The sequence below is a fragment of the Cloeon dipterum genome, chromosome X, assembly GCF_949628265.1.
Source record: "Cloeon dipterum chromosome X, ieCloDipt1.1, whole genome shotgun sequence".
Lineage (NCBI taxonomy): Eukaryota > Metazoa > Arthropoda > Insecta > Ephemeroptera > Baetidae > Cloeon > Cloeon dipterum.
Window position 1 is genome coordinate 23,554,397 of NC_088790.1, and position 24,563 is coordinate 23,578,959.

A 24,563-nucleotide genomic window follows, 5' to 3' on the forward strand; every position below is an offset into this window, starting at 1 on the left:
TGGTTGTTGAAAGTTACGCAATTTTGCCGGGACCAGGATGAAATCTAGATATATCCACTCACAATACTATATTGAGCCGACTATTATTCACAAGATTTTTTAGTGGCTTTCCTGATATTACATAAAATTGAAGTGTTTCGCAAACACACAGACTCGTTAGATGGACGCAAAATAAGATTGAGAAAAGTTTCATAATTTTGTTGTATTCAACTGCTCATTGCCAGCCATACGAAAAAAACCATTGTTCAGCCTTGCACAAAAAAGATCTAAAAACTTTCAGTCTTCTCTGCAATGGAAATTTTTTTATTTCCGGATTGGTCTTCTGGATTACGGAACTACGGATATATGCAGCAATCTAAACGTTTTACGAAATACAATATTCTTACACAGTGATTAATTGTAAAGAAAGATGAAGTAAATTGTTACGTTCCCGGATGTAATTGATTTTCAAAACGTACATGACAGCCTAAAAATAATGTTACCTGCAATGGAAAGAAAAACATGATATTATATAATATATAAAGTAATTTAAATTAATTTCATTTCATTCCTTCCCTGCCATATTGAGAATGGTTGAGCCGTAAAATCTGTAACAGAGCAGTGAATATTTTTATTTTGGAAAGGGAATAAAATTAAATCCAGTTTATTGTATTATTTATTTTATTAAAAATTTTAAAAGTAACGAAAGTTAAGACGAAACGAAAAACAATAGTTTATGAGTAGAGTTTGCATTTGTCGTCGTTCTGGAGGCACCACTCGGGCTGCAGGGCGTCGGCCATCACGCCTCTGCTCACCAGCCTTTCACGCACATTGATCATTCTCATGTTGGCCTGTTTCCAGTCCTCGTCAGGGTCGCTCCATAGACGCTCGGCCAAGGCGGCAGCACGCGGCCAAACCTTTCCATCCAGAGCTTGTTCGTCAACCTGAAATTCAAATTTAATTATAAAACAATGAATTTCCTCACCATTTAAACAAAATGTTTTGAGCTTCGATTTTTAAAATGGAAAGTAATTATTATAAATCTATTTTAATTTGATTTAAAACCGGACCTGTTCGCTCCAAAGGGCCGCCTCACTGCCGAGCACAAGGTCTGCGTACTGCGAAACTCCAAGGTCCTCGAGAATCTTTTTGGGTCGGTTTTCGTACACCTTCTGCCAGCCAATGTAGGGCGAACACCAGTTGTTGCCAGTGCCGACCCAGGCACCGTAACCGCAGTCGAAGTAAAGCGCGTCGTAGTTGGACAGAATCACTTTGAAACCAGCTCGCAGCAGTTCGGCAATCACCTGGTCCTTGCCGGTGGTCCACACCTGAAAATTTATGGTTTTTTTTCAATCAAATTAAAAAAAAAATGTATGAAGGAATAAGCCATTTTCTCAAATTTAAATTTTTCATATTTTAAAATAAATCAAATTCCTAACGGGAATTTAACCTGTTGTCAACGTGATTATGAGAAAAATATTTATAATGTAAAAAAGGATTGATATTCATTCTAAATTTTAACCACCTCATTTTGAGAGGAATTCCTGACGACAAACAAGACTTTTTTATCTTAACACAGATTAGAGGCCAAGAGAAAACTAAATTGTTTAGAGATTATAGTATAATTCTAGCTAAATTACCTGAATAATATAATTTCCGGAGTCAAGGTACTTGGACACCTTTCCAGACTCAGTGAGGTGGCTGGTCCAGAGGATTCCGGGCAAGCGGGTGCCGTTGTTGGCCTTGGTCAGTTCGGTCAGGGCCCTCTCCTGGAAGTCGCTCCACAGGCGCAGGAATTCCGAGTCGCTTCGTCCGTATCCTTGTTGGGCCATGAGATCGGTCACCGCCGCGCTGCTGTTCCAGCAGTTCAGATTCACCTGAATTCGATTTAATTTAATTTCTGAATCATTTTTAAATAAAATTATTTACCTCGTCTCCTCCAAAGTGGAAGACCTCGCTGTCGAAGACGCTGAGCATGTCCTTGTAGATCAAACTCAGGATTTCGTACACGCCGTCCTTCAGAGGGTTGAGCTGCCCACACGGTGGCTCCACGCAGTACGAGGTCCATGGCTCCTGTCCCACGCACACGGTCAAATTGTCCGCGTCACCAAACTGCCAGCCCTCGCCTAAATTTTTTTATATTAATTTTTTTGTCATGTATAAAAATACTTGAATTCTAGTGCTGATTTTGTATTTATTTATGTATTTTCTAAAACGGTTGGAAAGATAATATAAAAGTCCCCTGCATATCAAGGTGTTTACGAGAGATTATGGCGACAGATAGGCGCTCTTTGAAATTTAAACTGCGTATTGCACCTACTTCTGGCTAATAGGGCTTGCGAAACTATTGCAGGTTATAAATCCTTACCAACATGGGCCGGAGCATCGAACTCAGGAATAACCTGAACCCCTCGCACCCTCGCGTACTCAACGACGTCCCTAATTGCATCATGCGTGTATATCTGGAAGATAATAAAAATATTACTTAAAAAGCTGCATCGACACCAACAACCTTTTATCCATTTTTATTTTATTTAAAACGGTAAAAATTAATAAAATATGTTCTAGCGTGCCTTTTCGGGTGTGTAGGCGCCGAGTTTGTGCAGTTCTGGCTTGGTGCTGACCACAAACGGGAAGCTGTGCGAGTCGGTGATGTGCCAGTGGAAGGCGTTGAGCTTGACCTGGGCCATGGCGTCGATCGTGCGCTTGATCGACTCGATGGAGAAGTAGTTTCGCGCCGTGTCGAGCAAAAAGCCGCGGTGTTTGTAGACGGGCGCGTCCGACAAGTTCACCTCGATCGGCATCACCAAAGAGTTGTCCAGGTCGGACCACACCACCAGCTGTAAAAGCGTCTCCACGCCATGCCGCGCGCCGAAAATGTTGTTCGCTGTCACCTCGGCGTGAATTGGCTCCGTTTCCGCTGAGAAAATTCAAAAAATTGTTTTGTTTTATCTCTACATGGGGTTAAAAAATGATTTTATTAGGTTAAAACTAAACCAAGAGAATTTTTAAAATAATAAAAACTGTTCTTTCGACTTTAAGCATTCGAAATAATTTTTTGTCAAATTTCTTTTTAAAAAAGGAATGAAAAATTTTCTTAAATCAAAGGTTTAAACGACAAAAGCAGTTGAAATTCTGAATTATTTTCTAGAAAATTTAAATTGAAACTTAAAACTTAAATTTTTGCATATAAATAGCTATTAGTCATATTTTTATTTCCTTCTCGAAGGCGAGCAATTTTTTTTATCGAGTGCATTGACATTTGGCCAGGGTCCGGTTTTTTTCTTGCTGAGCTGTGATGATTTGCATATTGAAGGAGAGCGACTGAGGCTTAGAGCAGCTGTATAAAGACCTTTTTCTTTGCTCACCTGAGTTGGTGATAACCTTGAGCGTGTAGCTCTCGTCCACGCTTAGACCAGGGCGCACCACGTTGGGGTCAGCGACATTCAGCACGATGTCAAGTTCGCGTTTTGCGGCTCGTGCAGACTTGTCGGAGCTTTGCGAAACTACTCCGGTTTGCGGCCTGGAATTTGAATCAAAATAATTTTTTAAACCGAGAGATGAGAGATAGAGAAATCTTTGATTATTTTTTATTTCCTCGTCGTATTGCACAGAGAAAGGATAAATTGAAATTTGAAAAATTCAAGATTCATTTCCTCTTGAACCATTTGCAAAAATAGTAATAATTTTTTGGGATATTTATAGGTTATAAAATAAAGCGTTTTTGTGGCAAAAATTGTAGTAAGGAAATTTATATCTTTGTTTTAATTTTAATGTATTGAAGAATCTACACCAAAAGCCACGAGTCAGGATAAAATGTTTACTTGTTATGAATTTTGGCTCAGGAAAACTGACAAAAACGTAACAAATTTAGCCTAAAATATTAAAACACTCAGAATTATTTAACCCTCGAAAGTACAAGCCGTCAAGGTTTTAATTGTTTCAGAAAAACTTAAAAAATTTGCCCTGAAAACAGCTTTTCGTGCTTGAAATGGACCAATAGTAATTTTTGAGTATAATTATTAATCCTGAAAATTTCTACAGTTGGGGAAATTTCTTGCTATAGCCAAAACTATCTCTCTTCACTCTTGCACGATTTGGCTGGAATTTCGTGCAGATATTTTATTGGAAAATTCACCAAAGTTAAATTATTACTTCATTAGTTTAAAACGCTTCCTTATTAAAAAATAAAAAAATGTTGTATTTTCACCTGTTTTGCGATTCTATGATGGACTTGACGTATTGCTCGAGGTTGGCGACTAGAGTGTTGTACTTTCCTTCCTTGCTGGTCTTGGACGTCAGACGGATTTTGAGCGGATCGACGAACACCAGCGTCTTGGTGAGGCTGATGGCGCCCGTGGGCCGCGGCCACAGCGCGGCGTAGGCGTCGCAGAACATTTTGCAGACGGCCAGCGACTGAATTTGCGTCGTCCCCTGACCAAATCGCTGTTTGTAGCAAATACCGTCCTGCTCGCATTTGTACGTCCAAAAAGGAGCGTCCTGCCTGAAGAACAACATAAATACAAATAATTATATAGACAAATAATCACGGTCGTACCCTGAGACCAGGGCCGCGGCGAAAAGCAGAGCCGCGCCGAGTAGTTTCATTTTGCGTGCTTGCGCGAGCGACTCCAGAGCCAAACTGCACACCGCTTGCTTCTTCGCGGCTTCAGCTCAATAAAACAAAGAAGATAAGGAGCCCCACTCCGCACCGTGTTTCCTTGCGAGAGTGGTGGAGCAAGGAAAAGTGATTAATTGCACAGTTGCAGAATTCCAATTGCAAAAGCTGAACGCTAAAATATGCACGTGAATTAATTTGTGTTGTGATTGCAGATTATTATGAGCTCGATAATAGCAGGGCAAGCAGCAACTTTCCAAACGAGTAAAAATTTTTGATTGAGAACATTATTATTTGCTTAGCAGGATATCAGTTGATAATCTTTGAGTTGGTAAAAATGTAAGTCAATTTTTTTGATAAATTCATGACTTCATGAGCAAAATTGAAAGATCAAAAATTAAAATGCAAGTTTTATTCTAACCGCAGTGCTGAAAACACACTCTTTTTCCTTATAGACTTGAAGGAAATGTTATAATTTACAAAAATTAATTACGTGGTTTCTTGAAATTTCTGAAAACAACTTGAGTAAAAATCTTTAATAAATTTAAATTATTTATATTTATTATTTATTATTTATATTTATTTAAATAATTACTGTGCTGACTTGTGAGCGAATGAAACAAGTAGATTTTTCTACATTAAAATATGATAACATTTTATAATTTTCGCGTAAATCATTTTGTCAGCGTGTGTTGCTCCTCTGTCTCCACGTCAAGGTTCTCAAGGTCGAGTGCCGTTGCCAATCTCACGTCTTTTACTGAGGAATATTGGAAAAAACTCTGGCAGCTTGCCTACTTAACAGGATTTGTCTTGCACTCTTTACATTTTATCTCTATTGCCTTCCACTCTTCAGAAATTCTCACGTGCCTCCTGGCCTCCCTCCCGCCTCCCACCTCTAGGCCAATGCTCCTAGTCTGGGATTCATAGTGCAATATATTTATACTTAACAAAAAAATCTCCAAATATCGTTAAAAGAAAAAAACACTATGAATTCTATGGTATCACCAAAAACTAAAAACATGTATTGAACTGGATTTGAAGAGTTTCCTTTTAAGCCAAAAATTCGAACCGTTTTTCAAATTACTCCTAAACCACTTCTCAAAAAATATAAATTTTGTGTGAAGGCTGACAACTGCCACCTAATCAAGCGGATTTTAATGAGAAATTCATTTTTTTTCTTCCAAGCTTTTAAACTTTGAAAATGGAAAAGGGGTGGATTTAAATCTAACATGGAAAGACACCACCAAAGTACTTTTCAAAATAAATAGCTTTTAATCCTGACAAATAATTCAGCAATCAGTCAATTTGATTCGATTAGGTACGCAAGATCAATTCTCGTCGTCACTGTCTTCTGCAGCTTTGGTGCACACATTTTTATAATTCTGCATGGTCCAATTGATAACGTTCCTGTCCCTGCCACCAGAGTGCAGTATCTCAAAGTGGGGGTTGTAGCGGACACAGTAGACGTCGCTCATGTGGCCCTTGAGGTTGTGCACCCGCTCGCCCGTGTCCAGGTCGAACACCCTGATGTGGTGTCTCGACGGCACAAACATTCTTCTGCCGCGGTTCAGCGCCATCCGCACGCTCACCCTCACGCAATTGTCCACGGAGCCGCAGTTCACGTCAGACAGTACGCCGCTCTGTGTGTCCCACATTCTGATTGAGTTGTCGGTGCCGTAGGAAATCAGCGTCCGGCCGTCCAGGCTGAACTCAAGGCAGTTCACCAGACCCATGTGCGAGGTTGAGGTTGTTGCTGGCATTCTCGAGTTGGACATGTCCATCTGTATCAAAGAATAGACAATTTTGAAAATTCATATTCTGAAATTTTAAATAAATGCAATAAATTATGGCTATGGAATTTGTTTCCTCTGGTTATCTAAATATTATAAATAATATGTTCCCCAAATTTTTAGAGATAAATAAATGAAAGCACTAAATTTCTTGTCAAATTAAATATCCAATTTTTTCATAAACCTTTCAAACTTTTTATAAAATCGTTTTTGGTAAATAAAATGCAAATACATTATTTCTACTGCTTTCTAAAATTCAATTTTATCTCGATAGAATTTGATAATATTGTGTCTACTGTCATTGGACTTAAGGGTTGCAAAAACCCGCATTTTTATATAAAAAATGCAGTGGTAAAATGCGTTTTTTATTTTTCAATTTTAACCAGTTTCTTGCACCTTGGTTTTCAATAATTTTCTAATTATTAGCTCATGACCTCGGCCTGAAAAATTGTCAGAGATAAATTTTTGGAGAAATTGGGGCAGCAAAATGGCAATTTAAAAGAAAAAATATGCCGATAAGAGGGAATTTTGACCTCTCTGACAGCAAATTTTAAATTTTCACAGGGAAATATGGAATAAATTATTTTCTTGCATTTCTAGCGCGAGAAATTGGTAAAAGTTGAGTGGTGAAATAACCGGTTGGGAAGGAAATGCAACCCTGTTGGATTTACCCTGAGAAGCGGTTTGCTGGGTATTCGGACGTCCCAGAGAAGGACAACCGACTCTGCTGCAGAGGCAATAGCGTGCTCGTCAGTCGGAGACCACTGCACGTAGGTGACAGGGCCCAGCGTGTTCTTCAGTGTCATTGGACTCTTTCCGTATCGAAGGTCGAGCACCGGAATGCCTGGAGAGGGTGACGCCACTGCAAAAAATCGGAAAATTCCTCAAAATCATCTTAAATATATTTGTAAAAAAATGTACCTGCGACCAAGGGGATTTTTGAGGCTGGAGACTGGTGGTGCTGGGTGAGTCGGTTTTCTTTCACCGGCTTCACCTCGCAACATACCACCCTATTGCACACGTCCCACATTCGCAAGCTGCCGTCCTTGCCTGAAGAGGTGATGATTTTCACGCTGCCAGGGTACCACTGCACGCAGCACACGCTCTCGTGAAACAGTTCAAACGCCCTGAAAATCAGCAGAGTCGCAAATTCTGGTAATAATAAATTTAAATTGACGAGTGTTCAACCCCAAATTGGTTAGTATTTTTAGACTATCTGCAAACTAGAGCACTGTGCGGTGTCAATTTTCATTACCATGGTAAGCGCATTTTTTTAAATCAAAAACCACAACCGCACCACAACCGCATCGGTCTTGACCAAAACCGTAGTTGCGGTAACCGCAAAATTACCGCAAAACCGCAATTTATTTAATGTTTTAGAACAAAATAGTTTTCTTTTGGCAAGGCTTAAATTTAATTATTTCTGCGTGCAACTCCATATCGCGGGTTTTAACCATCATAATTGCAAAAACTTTTCACCGTTAGACTCGTCTTGACCTCCCCTGAGCAGCTGAAGGGTTTAGGGGTTCTTACCCTCCACCCCTATACTTTAAACCCTTCGGAAATGAATAACATTTTATAGCTCTGGATAATTTTATTAATTTACATTTTATTAAAAAACATTTTTTTTAGTTTTGGTTGAATGGGCGGGGTGGTAATTCAGTAGGAATTTAGGATGATTTTAAATGTTTTGAAGCCAAGTCGATGCAAATGAAAGCAGATTAATTTTTTTATTAAAATTGAAGCAATGGGGTTGAAAGGGGATGAGGGTAAGCTCCCCATAAACACTTGGGCTGTTAGTGGAGGTCAAGGCGAGTCTAACGGTAGGAAATTTTTGCAATTCTGATTGTTGGAACCTGAGATTTGGAGGTTCAAAGAACCCAAAAAGTGGAAAAATATAATTTATATTAAGTTATGAAATAACTATCAAGATATCCTAAAAATTACGCCATTCTGAAAAATTTGGCCTGGTTTTTAATTGCGGGCACACATTTAAGTGGCTCTTGATCCGATCAACTTGTCCACTAAAAGAAGCCCAAATATTCCATTTATGATGCATCAATAACATTGTAGTAGTTGATTGGCTTGATATTAGATTTAACACTTAATTTATTCAAAAAAAGGAGATTTTTTTAAATTTATGGTATATCATAAAAAGTGCCGTGCGAATTCCCAGAAATTACAACAACGTTATACATATACCCGTCCCGCGGGACGCCCTACCCGTCCCGCGTGACTGCGGGACGCCATACCCGTCTCGCGGGACGCCGTACCTGTCCCGCGTGATTGCAGGACGCCGTACCCGTCCCGCGGGACGCCGTACCAGTCCCGCGTGATTGCGGGACGCCGTACCCATCCCGCGGGACGCCCTACCCGTCCCGCGTGACTGCGGGACGCCGTACCCGTCCCGCGTGACTGCGGGACGCCGTACCCGTCCCGCGTGACTGCGGGACGCCGTACCCGTCCCGCGGGACTGCGGGACGCCCTACCCGTCTCGCGGGACGCCCTACCCGTCTCGCGGGACGCCCTACCCGTCCTGCGTGATTGCGGGACGCCCTACCCGTCTCGCGGGACTCCCTACCCGTCCCGCGTGACTGCGGGACGCCGTACCCATCCCGCGGGACGCCGTACCCGTCCCGCGTGATTGCAGGACGCCGTACCCGTCCCGCGGGACGCCCTACCCGTCCCGCGTGACTGCGGGACGCCCTACCCGTCCCGCGTGACTGCGGGACGCCCTACCCGTCCCGCGTGACTGCGGGACGCCCTACCCGTCTCGCGGGACGCCCAACCCGTCCCGCGTGACTGCGGGACGCCCTACGCGTCTCGCGGGACGCCCTACCCGTCCCGCGTGACTGCGGGACGCCCTACCCGTCCCGCATGACTGCGGGACGCCCTACCCGTCTCGCGGGACGCTCTACCCGTCCTGCGTGATTGCGGGACGCCCTACCCGTCCCGCGTGACTGCGGGACGCCCTACCCGTCTCGCGGGACGCCCTACCCGTCCCGCGTGACTGCGGGACGCCCTACCCGTCCCGCATGACTGCGGGACGCCCTACCCGTCTCGCGGGACGCTCTACCCGTCCTGCGTGACTGCGGGACGCCCTACCCGTCTCGCGGGACGCCCTACCCGTCCCGCGTGACTACGGGACGCCATACCCGTCCCGCGTGACTGCAGGACGCCCTAACCGTCCCGCGTGACTGCGGGACGCCCTACCATTCCCGCCGGACGCCCTACCCGTCCCGCGTGACTGCAGGACGCCCTAACCGTCCCGCGAGACTGCGGGACGCCCTACCCGTCCCGCGTGATGGCCTACCCGTCCCGCGCGACGCCTTACCCGTCCCGCGCGACGCCCTACCATTCCCACGGGACGCCCTACCATTCCCGCCGGACGCCCTACCCGTCCCGCGTGACTGCAGGACGCCCTAACCGTCCCGCGTGACTGCGGGACGCCCTACCCGTCCCGCGTGATGTCCTACCCGTCCCGCGTGATGGCCTACCCGTCCCGCGTGACTGCGGGACGCCATACCCGTCCCGCGGGACGCCCTACCCGTCCCGCGTGACTGCAGGACGCCCTACCCGTCCCGCGCGATGCCCTTAAACCATCACGTGCGACGCCCTACCCGTCCCGCGCGACGCCCTACCCGTGCTAAACAGTCGCATAATAAAAATGGTAAATTTTGATTCTCAAGATTTGCGGTTTTTGGTGGTTCCACCGCAACCGCAAAAATGAAACCGCAACCGCAAAATTATAACCGCATCTGCGGTTGTGGTGGGCGGTTTGCGGTTTTTTAGTACCAAAACCGCAACCGCACAGTGCTCTACTGCAAACTCACTCTCATAATTCATCTCACCCCCTTAATTTTATGCCGTGCATAAAATATAGTTCAGTTAGACATTCATTTATACCATTTTTTTAATACAACCTTCGCAAAAAGAAAATTAATTAAAAATAATATAAAAAGTCCGGAAAACACTTACGTTGGTGCATTCCGATTACCGTGGAACTGTGGAGGTAAAATTTCAGAATCAGGCTTCTGCAGGTCATGAATTGTGATTTTCGACGGCGAGGACGCAGCCAAGACACTGCACAAGAAGAGATTATATAAAATTAGCTATAAATTATAATTTAACAAATTTGGACCATACAATCGGCCGCTGAGCCCGTCGACGTCAAGGCTGAGGATGGCCCCTCTGTGGTTGCGAAGGAACCTGGTATGCCGCGACAGCCTCAGTTTGACTGCCAGCCGGTCGGACGCGACCCTGCGGAGGCGCCCTGGACTTATGAGGCCCAGCCCCAGGTCGTGCAGGTCGCGGATCATTTTTATCCTATCTCTCACCGTCTCATTCTTTTTAATAATTACATATCCAGACCCGGCAGCATGCTGCGAGAGATGCGGGGCTGCGTCGAGAATAAAAACAAAAATCAGCTGTGATGCGATGGTGGGGGGAAGTGCTATTTGCACTGACGCACTGTAAGCCAGGGCTGTGATCGTTCCCTCCAGCTTTATTCCTTAACCCTTCCAAGATTTATTTTTACTGATTTAAATTCAAAATGCGAGGTTTTGCCCTCTTCCTGTCTGATGAGGTAGGATTAATCAATAAGATATTTGACAAAATTTTGTATGATTTAATTCATTTTTGCAAAACAAATCGTAAAATGCAGTACAATATTTTCGGATGCGTTTTAATCGCATCAGTAAAATTCATCATCACATGATGTTGAAATTTTCTCTGCTTGTGCAGTCATTACTGTGTCCACCTTTGAGACTCGCTAACAATTATTACCTTTAAATTAATTAATTTAATTTTATCTTCATTAAATTGGCAAAATAAAATCTGCTGGAAAATATTTCAACTCGTCTTTTCGGAAAACAAACTCTGCTAAAGTTCTCAGAGTGATCTAGGCATCGAAATATATATTTTATTTCAAGGTAGTCTTAAATTGTGTATTAATTATTTTCTACAAAATATAACAGACAAAATTATTCATTTAGCCTCAGTATTTTCCGCAGGGGGAAGAGGGTGAAAGTAAAGTAAAAAATAATATTTTCAACAAGGTATTTATTTGAGACATTAAAAATTTTATTTTTGTAAAAACGGTTAATAATGGTGGCTATGAACATATATATTTATATATTATTTTAAACGAAAAGGCATCATACACAAAAAAATATTTTGTGTTTATATTTCATAGCGTTTTTCTTTTGTATTACATTATTTTACAATGTATCTTGCAATGTATGATATACAATAACCTGTTGCGCAAGAGTTTTGTTATTTATAAACGTACGTGTGTGTGTGTGTGTGAGTGTGTGTGTTTGAATCATTGTCGTACTGGTTGTGGAATCAAATAATACGTACACTGGTTCATCATTTAAACTGCAACACGCTCCTCATCAAAGAGAGTGAAAAACTAAAAATAATTACACATTAACGCTGCTGCTGCATCTTTTTTAATTATACGTAGTGAGTGAGGGAGTGTGTATGTCAATTTTTTGCTCACATACTCTCCTCAAGGTGTGTATTATTTTCTTGCAACTCGCTATATTTTTGTATACTGCTACTCTGTTAATGTTTAATGTGTATTTTATCTCTTTCTCTCGTGTCTGTTTTAATTTCTCGCAAGACAGGAATTACTAGCTTTGAGATTGATTTTGAAAATATCTCGTGTGTGTGAACCTATTTCATAGATTTGGGCCTAGAACACTTTTCTTAAACGACTGCGCTCCGAACAATTTCCTTTTCTTATCTTTCTTGGAATACAAAGCGAAAATTCTTGTTTGAACTATGTTTGTTGAGTTTTTGTGTTTACTAAACAATCAAACCGCGCTGCATCTCACACACTCCTACTATTTTTTTTCTTTTAATAAGTTCCAAGCGCTGCAAATACTACTGCGATGGACACAAAAGAGTCAGAGAGATAGAGAGAGAGTATTGAAGATTTGCGTGTCTTGCCACGTCTCAGTAATTTTTAATAATTAGTAGTGTACATTCTACTTGCAGTCGTGTGGATTTTAAGGTGGTCTTCAGTTAAAATTATTACACGTCTCATCTTTTGATCTCATATCGACTATATAAATTCAACAAATAATCAGTGAGATTTTTACCTGCTGTTCGCACAATAAGAGATATTGCGTTTTTTGACACACAATATTTTATAACAATCGAAAGTAGATTACGGCCTTCGTCAAGTGCCCGTGGAAACGCAAACGGAGGATGAGGTAAAAACGCAAAACTGCTATATAAAATTGTATTTTGGCTCATTTATTGTTCCTCTATTTGCTATTGTTTGAAAGTCGTAATCTACTGTTCACTATGATAATAATTTACCGAGTGAGTGGTGCATCATGATGGCCAAATTTATTCTTTTTTTTGCATCTAAATAATGGTCGTAACTTTTTGTCTATAACGAGTCTTGAATTAAATGTACTACACGCGCACAACAATAATGGATTCTTTCGTAACTGGTGCAAGATGTCTTTATTCCCTTCAAATTACTTTGGATTTTTCTTTTTTAAATATTATTAGCGTTTTTCGTGTGTTTGTGTGTGTATATTTTGCATGTTTCCACTAACCTTTACTAAAAGGATCGAGTATCATCTATATTGAAAGAAGCACATCGTAGAGTATTGGTTCTCAAAACAACATAACAATACGTCGTGGTATAACAAGATTAGTTTTATAGTGAGTGATGCGATAGCGAAAAATTTTAGATTTTCACATTAATTTTTGTGCAGCTTGTGAGAGTGAGAGATAGAGAGACTGTTTGATGAGAATCTGCATATTCTCAAAGATGGCAGGTAACCGATATTATGCACGCAGAGTAGAAAAGCAGCCGCTTTTCGAGACCAGCAGGGTTCGGAAATACACGTGGGTGGGCGGGCGGGCATAAAAAGTTTCTTCAGGCTGAGAAAGAGAGAAAGAGAAAGAGAGAGGAGCTCAATTACGGAACCAACAGATGGAAATTTTCGAACGCAATGATGTCAAGGCACTATTCGTCTTTGAATTACACTCATTGAGCACAAGAAGAGATATTGCATCTCCGAGCAGGTTTTATTGGAATTGAAATGGAATGAATTTCGTTCCGAACCCTGAATTTGAACAGCGGCGCTTCGTTGTATCCGCAAAACAATCAACAACACATTCTAGAGGAACTTTCGCTATACATATTTTGATTTTCATTTTAAATGAAACACTTTTATTATTTCTATTGCTATATTAGTTTAAATTACAGCGTCAAATTTGATGTTTTCTTTATTTTCATTCAATTTATATTTCATGCACAGCTTCAGTGAAAGTCTCCTTCTTGCTTGTTTTCTCTCCGTTTTTTTTGTCAGTAGGATATAAATTACACATGCTCCTTTTACGGTATACCTCGTTTATAGATATTTTCGTTTACGCGCACAGCAGATAAACCAAATGAGAGCTGGATATAAAAACGTGCTCAAGTATTGCTCTGCTTAATTATCCAAGTAGTGCACACACCGATATACCTTGTAAAATAAATTAAATTATCTTTTATATCGCTTATATCATACGTAATAATACTATTTTATGAAATATATATTAATTTTACACGTGTGTTATTTTATTAGCTTTTAAAATGTGCCTTAGCGTAGGTTAAGTGTACAGCTAATTGCGAACTCAAGACGAACCGAAATTTTAGACTTCTTGCAAACGCGCGCGCCTAGATTATAATTTATTTTTAATTAATATTGCTGTCTCTGGTTACAAACGTCCGAGTGCAAATATCGGTTACCTATTAATTTTCCGTTTGATCCGAGTATTATACAAATTCGCATCAGACACGTGTGTGAGGAATAATTTTCTTCTATTCCACAATTTGCGTGGGACACGATCAAAAAAGCATAACAGACAAAAATGATCAGCGAGAATGCGTGTGTACAAAATACAACAAGATCATATGTGTAAAATTTGGCCAAGAGCTCCAATAATATATGAAAGTGATGCGTCTCAGTAGAAAAACGGATATCGTGTAAGCATGACAGAAAGAGTTGCTTTTCGTGTTAGTATAATTTATACAATTCAGTAACAATTTTTCAACCATTCGCCGTGTTTGCGTCTCAATCAATCGGCAAAATGCGTCCTTAAGTTAAAAACACACGTGAGTTTATTCCGAGTTGCGCTCAAGAAAGCCTTTTTTTCATGTTCATTGCTTCGCGTCTGCGGTAGTGCATGAAGCTAGCTGTCAACAATTAAACTGGACGATGCAAAATCAACAATGAGCAAAGTGAAAATGTGTTCAAAAAGTCGCTGCTTTTCTAGAAATCCACAGTGTCCAGTTTTTTCAGTCCACTAAATTAAATTATTTAATTACTAAAAAATGCATAGAAGCATGATAAAAAATAGGGAAACTTTATTTTTTCTGGTGAAATATTTTGGAATTTTCGAGATTGGTCAAGTCAAAGTCACCGTGAAACGCGCGTCGCGTACTCACGAATTAGAAGGGACGAATTATCAGAAAATATCTATTTAAAATAGCACATTGTTCAAAGGCTTAGAAAATGAGCTTTTAGAAGTTGTTTTTAGCAGAATTTTTAAGCACAAAATCGTATTTTAGCTTCAAACGCGAGTCAAATGATAATTTTCGTCTCATTTTTCAATCGTTTTGAAATTTTTAGCGTTTTCAATAGCTTCGCGTGACAGCTCAATTTATAAGCTTTGATAATATTACATTTATTTCAATCGTCACTGGAATTGAACGCTATTAAAAAAATTATAATGTTTTGGACACTGCGATCTGGAGTAAGTGGCGAGTTTAACAAACGAACGAGTTTCGCCCAAACAATTGAAAAGGTAAATTTTAGCCAAGGCGATTTTTGAGCACTCGGAAAGGTCCTAACGAGACACACGATGGAACGAAAGCGCATAGAGATTAATCAACAAGGGGGCGGGGGATAATAACAATGAATTAGGAACGCCACAGGCGTGTTGTGCAATTGCAAGTATAATGAATGTACCACATTCGACTGCTCTCGAAACGAGTGAATGCTCTTTCTTCGCGCGCAGGCGGGCGGGCGGGCGGGCGGGGGCTATAATATTTATGTGTGTGTGTGTATCATTTTTTTTAAGTATATTGTGTCTGCTCTGTGAATCTCGTAATGTACAATAACACATTAGACAGCGGTTTCTGTGTGGCTGTGCGAGGACAGGCGCTCAACATCGATCTCGGGAATGGTGAGTTCGTCAGGCACGTTGTCTGCGTACTCAATGGAAGATGTCTGTGAAAGTCTCTTACTGAGCGACGACTGCTTTTGCAGCACCGCGGCCAGGGATGGATTGCTTCTCTCGCAATAACGAGCATCTAGACCTTGTCGGAAAGCATTAACTACTCGGATCTGCAAAGAACACACAAAATTCTGGTGTAACAAAAACACTCGAGACACATGACACACAACAGCAGAGGGCACTTTTTCAATTTTCGTAACTTATGCTTATATCAAAGGATTTTTCATACAAGCATAATTACTTATATATATTTAAAATTGGTTGCAATTAAAAGTGTGAATCAGTTTTAAAAATTTGCAAAAACCGTTCATGCGGTAAAAATTTGAATTTTTTCATGCGCCCTTTGTAATTGAACAATTGAAGATTTGTCTTTCATGCGAAATCAATATACTTACTGTGTTTTTGACACAAAAACTGAAAATTTATATATTCTGGTAATACATGTGCTTGCGTTTTTAAACTTAATTTTCCTGGAATCGTGAAGCACTAGGAATTTACCGGTGTCAGGACGATAGAAAACGAAAATTACGAATTGTGCTCGTGTGTTGACAGACAAAAGCGAATGCAAAAGCGATCTCATTGTCAGGTATAATATACCTACCATCTACACATGGACATTACAGAAAGCATACACTGAGGACACGCAGAGTCGAACAGAGTTACTTCTACAACGGGGTGAAAGAGACAACAATGAGAAAAGCAGAGAGCCGATAAACCAACAGGTTTTCAGCTCTCTGCGGAAATGTGTTGATTAAACATGTAGAAACACAGAAAAGAAAGAAAACACGATAATCGAAAGCATTGGACGACAGAAAACATTTAAAATTAATGCACGTGTGTCAGTGTTGAACGATTCACTACAGTTGCCGAAAAACGGTGTGTACGGCTTGATTTAGACATTTCCTCGCCGCAAAACTTTTCACTTGTGCAATTCGTTATCTAACTACAAAAATAAATTGTATGCCAACTAAAGCTTCAACGAATTTGCACAACAGACGAGGAAATGTTTTTTTTTTTGTAAATTAGAGTTTTTAACCCGTAGAAATGGAATGAATTGATGGCAGAGGTTGACTGTGGTGAAATTATCTTTTAGAATCTGATTATTATTGTTAAAAGTTTGTTGAGTTGAGTATACCGCGTGAGAACATTCAAGCCATACAATAATAGACATCGAGAAAGGAACGGCGAAAAATAAAGTTGAAAAAATAGACATTGCCGACAAACGGAGCAGATATCAAAGAGAGCAGCTTACAGCTTGATCTGTGGAGCTCTTGCTGTACGGGACCGGAATCAATCTTTCTTGTAATTCACCACCTATCACCTTTAAATGCAAATGGCAACTATAATGTTGGTAGAGGAAGAATCCAGAGGCATTACTCAATTTAGAACTGAACCAAAATGCAGAAATCAAAACGCAAAAGAGGTTTCCAAAGGTCCAATTAGTATATATATATAGCAATAATTACATTTGTGGTGCTCGAGATAAATAGATTGTTAGCATTGTATTTTCTGCAGCGATTTCAGAGTCTACATGAGGCGTGTGGGTCGGTAAAATGGTGCTCGGCCCAATTTGTACAATTACGAGAGGGCAAAACTACTTTGGGCTCGGGAGTCAACAGCAGTCGCGGGTATTGCAGAGCAGGACCAAGGTTGAGAAATTTAATGTACTGGCTGCCAGCCACACACGAATGTACAGTTTTTATATATTTTTTAATTCAAAATTATGCGTGTTACGGAGGAGATCCAGGCAGGAGTTATCATTGCAAGCAGTCACTGATATTTACACGTCAGAATATAGAGGATTTTTGTTTTTAAATGTTGTGAGACAATCAAAACAATTTTGGTTAATGATATACCACGGTAATAGTTAATTTATTATTTTAGCAAACCCTGCATAACGTTGTTAAAAATTCGAAATCAAAACTGGGGCGGATCCAAGTAGAATTAATAAATGGAAACAAAATGCGAGAGAGAATAATACATATATAATAAGTGTTTGTGCCAGGCAAATGGGTAACAACCTTTATTCAAGAGCCTCAAAATATTAATTCGCAAACCTGTTTTGACGTTGAATATTTGAAAGAGGTGATAATACACATTTACTTTGCGAGGCTGTGTAAGTGCAGCAACATCGTGTATATTTTCGCTTCGCACGCACTGAAAGTCAAGTTTGCTGCTTTGTTGTTTCTTTTGTTGTTGCACTTAACTTTTCCTCTCTTCAAGCCGAAAGTGAGACGGTAAAAAATAAGAAAAGTGTGTTTTTATGAATAATTTAGATATCCTTGAAAGGTAGCATTACGTTTTACGCGCGCCTGGGAGAGCCAACTGGCAAGCATTTCACGGAGTTGTTCATTTGGCACACTCTTTTTATGGTTTTCATGCAGTGCTAGTTACTTTAATCTAAGGTGAATTGTTTACGTGTGAAGGTCACTTTCGGCAGCGAGCGAGCCAACTCCTGGAATAATTGCGCCGAAAGTGACCCGCATTTTCTACAAATAAAGAGAGTGAGAGACAGTGTAGTAACAATATTTCCTACAGTAGTTTTTTTTTTCTTTAATAATGGTAATTTTCCTTTTTTTCTTTTAACAGCATTATCAATGATTCGAGAAACTTCCGCTACACAATAATTTACTATCGCTATAACCATATTAGAAAATTCGTGTCCCAAGGAAAGGAAAATCGACCGACTGCTCTGCACGCATAAAAATTTCCACTTTTCGTACCGAGAGAGCTGGTCGATTTCACTACGTATCGTAACATTCGATAAACAAGCCCAGAATGAAAAAGCGTCACCACTACCACCAGAAACCAGACCTGCCGTTTTAACTTTAGTGTTTTTTTTCACACGAACTCCCGCAAAAAGTGACAACGCCTTCAATCGAGAGAGTCTGAGAATCAACAATTATCTACGTTAACTACTTAACTTCTTGGAATTATTGCGGCAATATATAGTGCGACGAAACTGCTGTAACAACTCTCGATCTCCACTACTACGGAATGGACGTGTATGAATGTCTAGATAGTGGAATCTGGATAATGTCTTTAGCGCGCAGTGATTGTTAAGTGTGTTTGAGTTGTTCATTAACATCCAGTGCAGTCTTCTTAACCGTTTGATGCGTTAAAAGACTCTTGAGAAAAAGCAAAGACTCGCTCGGTTCGATCCGATTAAAAAATCACCCTTGTGTCCAATCAGAGTTGAACGGACAGTCCCTGAATTACAATAGAGTATCTACATCGGTGCCAGACGGCTTGGAAGCGTATCAAAGATATTGCGTTGGGACCTGCCTTAAGCGGACAGTGGACAGATTCTATTCCGGCCTCAGGAATCCTAACCAAGATACAGCTAGTTGAGAAAAGACGTTCAGATTGAGAGTTTAGGTCCACCAGGCATGACCAGGACCGGCGCGGAAACGCCATGTTTCGCTACCTAGAGTGTTCGCACACGTCTCAGCGGTGCCAACATGGCGTCTCCCCTTGGCGGTCCTTACGACAAAAAACGTCCACTGCGTTGACGTTCGAATATATTAGAGAAGATCCAATCTACGAATTTACACTCAACTAGTGAAAGACATGAGGGCTAAAATCGACGAAGGAATCGTATCGTGTTTAATATATATAATATTATATGTGAGTATGAATTATTTATCGAGTGAGCGCCTCGCCGCGGAGATAACTGCTTTTATATGCTAGTCTCGTGAACGAGTTTCGGCAGGTCGGGCAGTTCAGGTGGTGGTGGTTGGCCTTGAGATCGTTCCGCTTGCGGTGAAGATGTGTTGAGTGACTGGTATAAGGCTTTTCTCGGCGGGGGTGGCGGAACTCGCGATCTACTACCAACGGGTGAGCACGAGGAAGCGGTTGCGGTGGGCCGCGCTTGCGCAGTGCCGTTGGTGGTGGTGAGCGGCGCCGTTACGAGCACGCGCGGTGCGTTGTTGCCGCCGCCGGTGGCAATCAGGTGGCTAAAGTCAGGCAGGCCGGCATGCGTCTCGAGATCAAGGTTAGCGTCCGAACTGTTAGTCGGCTGCTCGACCGGAGAGATGTTCTTCGACGGCGGAGAGCTGGTGGTCAGGTAGTGGCGCGACGACAGCTTGTTGTTCACCAAGGGCGACACCGGCGGCATCAACTGGTCGGCGTCGTCGACGTACGAGCCGCCGTCCGACAGCGGACGCTGCCCCCCGGTCATGCTACGAGAATTGCGCAGACTGTGTAAACTGTGTACGGAGCGGCGCTCCTCGAGATCTTCAAGAGTCGATTTGAACGCCCGTATTACGCGCAGCTGCAATCACAGGCAAGCAAAACATTTCAACACACACCACCTGGATGCTTGGTTGGATGGTTGGTTGGTTGGTTGGTTCATAGCTTCGCCGCTCTCGTTACATTTTCCAGACTTGAGAGGAAAAGGACTATGTACTCTTGATTTATGCTGTTTAGTGTGGAGGCGGGCAGGAGGTCGGATTTTAACGAGAATAAGAGAGTAAATAGGACTCGGACTCACTCTGTTCCTTGATGATGTGGAACCGATGCTGGGCTTTCGAAATTTTGGCCTGAAACGCGGATCGCTGTACCAATCAGCCTGTCAGTTCCCTGCGTGTAAACGTTCCAAAAAGCTGCCAACTTCGACCAATTTCCGGATTTTCCGATTTATTTGTTTAAAATGTAACTAAATTTTAATGCATATTCGAGTAGACCAGTCAAATTTGAAATTAATTTGGTGGAAATCATTGTGTGCAATTTTTCAAAGTCCCCTGAAACTTGAGGATGTCTTGTTTTATTCAGATTTTTGGCTGCACATTTTAATTATTTATTTTCTTGTTTCAAAATTATTTTTGCGCTGGATCAAATTGTCTTGGTTATATTATATGACGGAACTGAAGAAGTTGAACTTTTTTATTACTATATGTTGGTTTGATTAATTGTTAGACCTGTCAAGTGAAATGAAAATAAATTAACCAGCATTTTAGGGGTTTCCCGGGTTTCCAATAATTTCTAATTTTTAAGAAACACAATGATCCATTTTTAACAATGTGCAAAAGATTCTTGGAATAAATAGTCTGAATTTCTGTACATTTAAAAATTGAAACCTTCTGAATTATTTATAGAGAAATCCTTGGAACTTAACAAAATTCAATTCTAAATTAAGGAAAATAATCCTGAAACTGGCGGTCAAAATTTATTTTTTTAGTGAAAGAGTTAAAAGTGTCTAAAACCATCCAAAAGTTTGATCCAGTTTATCAAAATCCATTTAAAAACTTTTATTTTTAAGAACTGTTTGATCGTAATTATTCTCTTGTAAATTGTCTCAATGGTAACAATGATATATAATCAAAATTTTTAATTTAAAAGTAAATTAAAACGTGAGGTAAAAAATGTAATATTGTGTGGATTTGACTGGTTTTATTCCGGAAAAAGCTGGCGCTTAACGCGTCCCATTCGCCGAACAGATTGAAACTGTTTGCCGAAGCAGCAAATAATGGAGACTTAAGCTCAAGTCGAGCGCCATACTCCTTGATCTTGTGCAACGGATGGCGTGTTGGGCTTATAAAAAAAGAAAGAAAGAATCTCGAGTGCCGCTTGGTCGATATATCTCGCGGGGTGTGACATGAGAAATTTGCGTAGGACACGACCCGTAATATATTTCTTCATGCTGAGCTGTTTAATATGCGGGGGGCTGCGCTCTAACACTGATGATGGAAACGGACCTAACTCATGCACAATCTGGCACGTGTTGCATTAAAATCGGGGCTCTTTCCCTCTCTCTCTCTCTCACACACAAGAGAGAGCGAGGAAGAGAGACGACAAATCTGACTGAGGGAGTTGCGAGATCGCGTGCATGCATCAATTTGCTTTGGAAGAACACGACGTCGACTTTTTATTCAAAGCGTTTCTTTTTACAGCTAAATGAAAGGGGCTCTCCCATTATGTTCAGCACTTTTGGAACGATTTATACAGATCATCAAGGAAAACTAGTGATTTCATGGTCTGGGTTGAAAGTCGGGTATGATTTGTATATAACGGCTCTCTGAAAAATAAACCACCTACAGCGTGATAAACAGGCAAGTCCGCAAGCACAGTGGTGGGTGAGAGAGTGAAAGAGAGAGAGATAGAGAGGAATAACAGAGAGAGAAAGACGAGATTGCTGGTTGCTAATACGAACAGAGATGAGGAGAGAGAAAGAGAGATGAGGGCAAAATGCATACAGAGGCAAACGAAAGCAGCGTAGACGCATAAGCAGCTGAATTTCAAGTGCAGTACAAACAAATCAAAATGTCACACACCCATATTGATGACAAAATCGGAACGATGAACAGTCTTGACCTCGTCTTTGCCTAATTCTCGCAGTGTGATATATATTGTGCCTACTGTATTTAGTTCATAGCAATGGTTTGCCTTTGGCTAGTTGACTTATTATAGTATATGCGGGATGAAATTAAAATGTTCAATAAGTGATTATGAAACCGCTCAATCAGGTCTGTGTCCCATAAAAAGCGTTCACATACAATATATGTTGTATAATTATATAAATATATAATCTGAGAAGAGAGCGAGCGAGAGCAGGCGTTTTGCTCCTAGGAAGAGTTGGGTTCGAAACAAAAAGCAAAATGTTTTGTAATAAAATATATTATAATCATAACATCAAGTAACCTATAACAATCGCCGAGTAAACAACTAATAAGCAATCAACAGCAATAAAATAATTTTTACAATATATATTGCAACAAAATAAATTGTGTTTATAAATGAAAACACGTTTCTTGCATTCAAGAAATGATAAATAATAATATCTTTGAGCATATTCAACAAACTGAAGAGTAATATAGATAAATATGATTATAATAATAATATCGTTCATGAGAAAGCAGCATGCCAAAAATTAGAATGACTGCCGAAAAATAGCTCCGAACAAAAATCTTTTAAGATTCGTATTTAGTGTGTATATAGAGTAGTTGTTGTGTTTAATATAAACAATATATATTATATAACATATTATAATGAAAGGGGGAGACGATGCAATCTGATTTTGTAAAGTTTTCGAATTGGGAATATTGAAATAGCTCGATCGATCGGCATCGGCGGGGTGCGTTTGTTGGTTCAGAGGGCCGTTTCTCTGGCCCAAGTAGGTGTCGGGAATGGCAGCAGTTGAGGCGGCTGCGAGGCGTTCACGGGAAGCTCCACCGAGGCGCCCAAACCACGATTTGGTTCACTACTTAAATCCAAGTAGGGGTTGCACAATACAACAAATGTTCCGTTATCATCTTTTTTTAAATTGCAGTTTGTCCCGACACTATTTGCTCCACCGATACATTTGCACTGAAAGATGAAGTTTTCGTTCTAGAAATCCTGATTATATAACACCAGAGAGATGGATAGATTTGGTTGTTTTTGTTCAGTTCACAAATTGCCTATACGTACGTTCTTGTTTAGTCAGCACAACAATAAGCGGTAAAAATTCTGTCAGAGCAACACAGACGCATCAACTGAGAGTTAGAGCCAAAAAGACACGTTATCAGACAGACGTACGAGATGAATATGAGAGAATTTATTGTTCATGCTTGCAAATGCGTGCGACACGAGAATTATGTCCAATGCCAAATCGAGATTTTTGAAGCAGCCAGTTTTATCGTGTCCGCCTAAATGCTATATGTTTTTGCTTTGTTTTGCTTTGCTTGCAACACCGCGCGGCTCATTTTCATCCTCATTGGCTAGCTTTTGGTTTTGGCTCACGCAATTGTATGTGTACACCTTGAGATTATGGAACACATTTTCGAGTGAAGACCGTTTTTGTGTGTGGGACTGCACAATCTAGCACAATGAGGAATGTTTGCATAGAAATGGATTTACTACTTGCCTGCAAACTAAAAATAACACAAAAGGCTCTTTCGACTTTGCAGAAAACGGTGCCATGGCGTTTGAGTTTTTTTTCGGACATGTAAACAATGAGCTTGCCTCTCCCACACATGACTAAAAGCGACGGTTCGGGGGGTGAAAACTCGACTTTTTCAGGCACAATCAACCATAGTTAAAGTCCACTTTAGCCACAGAAAAATACTAGTGTTTTTTTTTTGTAGTTCAATGCGTACCAGAAGAAATACGGTTTTAATGCTGCAGCGGTCAAAAAACCAGGCAAGGTGTTGGCTTTTCTTATATAATTAAATTCCTCGTTTTCAACTTGTGTATAGATAGCACCACAATATGTATTTTTAAAAAAAATGGACCGTGTGTGAGCAATTCAGAATTTTTTCTCTTCTCAATAGGGTGTGTTGTTGAGAATGTCAAAAAGATAAATAGATTGTAACTAATCAATATAAGGGAAGAGGAAAGAAGTTTCTCAATGAAAGAGAGAGATAGAACAGTGTGTGATCTGAGAGAGAGAAATTGTTTGGACCAATCATTTTCATCTAATACATAGGATCAGAGCACTAATTTGTTCAAAAGTTAAAAAGTGAGCAGAAAATGAGAAGAGCGCCGCGACACTCATTTGCTGCTCATCGACGGAGAGAGAGAGAAAAGGGATCAAAAATAAGAAAGATAATTATAGGGATAATTATTTACAAAATTATTTACACTTAATTAATAAAGTCAACTGATCATTTTGGAAAAAATCTTTTCATTTGGCATGGAATAAGTTCAAATGAGTTAGTCGAGTTTGAATGAGGCTGTTTGTGTGATAAAGAGATCAAAGGAGATAGACCAAGAATGAACAGACGAAAGGCTACAGATCCTTGCCTGATTTTTACTGATTCAATTCACAGTTGCACTTTGAGAAAGAACACAAGAAAAAATATACATATGCACGGAAAATTGGTGTGTGTGTGTGGTTTTTTTTATTTATTGCTGTGATCAAAAGTGTGCACTCGTTTATGCATGTGCCGTTGCAAATCTCTGGGGGTTTGTTCCACATTGATTTGTGATTTTCTGCACTTAAGTGCGCA

At 40.6% G+C, this 24,563-nt stretch overlaps 3 protein-coding genes across 7 annotated transcripts in view; all 3 read right to left on the reverse strand.

The window, feature by feature from the left end:
• Positions 1 to 666: 666 nt before the first annotated feature.
• Hexo1 (Hexosaminidase 1) lies at positions 667 to 4,672 on the reverse strand. The gene is made up of 9 exons (XM_065494389.1): positions 4,538 to 4,672; positions 4,190 to 4,483; positions 3,348 to 3,502; positions 2,553 to 2,899; positions 2,348 to 2,441; positions 1,909 to 2,105; positions 1,620 to 1,856; positions 1,050 to 1,307; positions 667 to 923 (listed from the first exon to the last, which is right to left on the reverse strand). The coding sequence occupies exons 1-9, from the start codon at positions 4,585 to 4,587 to the stop codon at positions 714 to 716; spliced, it is 1,842 nt and encodes a 613-aa protein (XP_065350461.1). The 5' UTR covers positions 4,588 to 4,672; the 3' UTR covers positions 667 to 713.
• A 1,174-nt stretch (positions 4,673 to 5,846) lies between these two features.
• On the reverse strand, positions 5,847 to 10,778 carry LOC135946951 (DNA excision repair protein ERCC-8-like). Its single transcript, XM_065495454.1, has 5 exons — positions 10,534 to 10,778; positions 10,366 to 10,470; positions 7,309 to 7,514; positions 7,059 to 7,249; positions 5,847 to 6,378 (listed from the first exon to the last, which is right to left on the reverse strand). The coding sequence occupies exons 1-5, from the start codon at positions 10,704 to 10,706 to the stop codon at positions 5,926 to 5,928; spliced, it is 1,128 nt and encodes a 375-aa protein (XP_065351526.1). The 5' UTR covers positions 10,707 to 10,778; the 3' UTR covers positions 5,847 to 5,925.
• Positions 10,779 to 11,428: 650 nt separating this feature from the next.
• The window catches only part of PMCA (plasma membrane calcium-transporting ATPase 3), a 35,316-nt gene continuing 22,181 nt past the window's right edge, over positions 11,429 to 24,563 (reverse strand). The window contains exons 20-21 of one of the 5 annotated variants that reach the window (XM_065495450.1): positions 16,889 to 16,957; positions 11,429 to 15,746 (exon numbers count right to left, since the gene is read on the reverse strand). In XM_065495450.1, coding sequence (XP_065351522.1) covers positions 15,525 to 15,746; positions 16,889 to 16,957 — 291 coding nt within the window. In that variant the 3' untranslated portion in view covers positions 11,429 to 15,524. Of the gene's footprint in view, positions 15,747 to 16,888; positions 16,958 to 17,474; positions 19,910 to 22,235; positions 22,942 to 24,563 lie in introns of those variants that run through there. The other 4 variants (XM_065495451.1, XM_065495449.1, XM_065495453.1 and 1 more) reach the window with 4 other exon arrangements.

Coding starts and splice junctions, on each gene's coding strand:
- Hexo1 (XM_065494389.1), bottom strand. CDS start 4,587: ATGAAACTACTCGGCGCGGCTCTGCTTTTCGCCGCGGCCCTGGTCTCA. Junction 2,900..3,347: donor CAAGGTTATCACCAACTCAG/GTGAGCAAAGAA, acceptor GAATTTTCTCAG/CGGAAACGGAGCCAATTCAC. Junction 2,106..2,347: donor CGATGCTCCGGCCCATGTTG/GTAAGGATTTAT, acceptor AAAAAAATTTAG/GCGAGGGCTGGCAGTTTGGT.
- LOC135946951 (XM_065495454.1), bottom strand. CDS start 10,706: ATGATCCGCGACCTGCACGACCTGGGGCTGGGCCTCATAAGTCCAGGG. Junction 7,515..10,365: donor GGTAATCGGAATGCACCAAC/GTAAGTGTTTTC, acceptor GCTGATTTTCAG/GGCGTTTGAACTGTTTCACG. Junction 7,250..7,308: donor AAAAATCCCCTTGGTCGCAG/GTACATTTTTTT, acceptor GATTTTTTGCAG/TGGCGTCACCCTCTCCAGGC.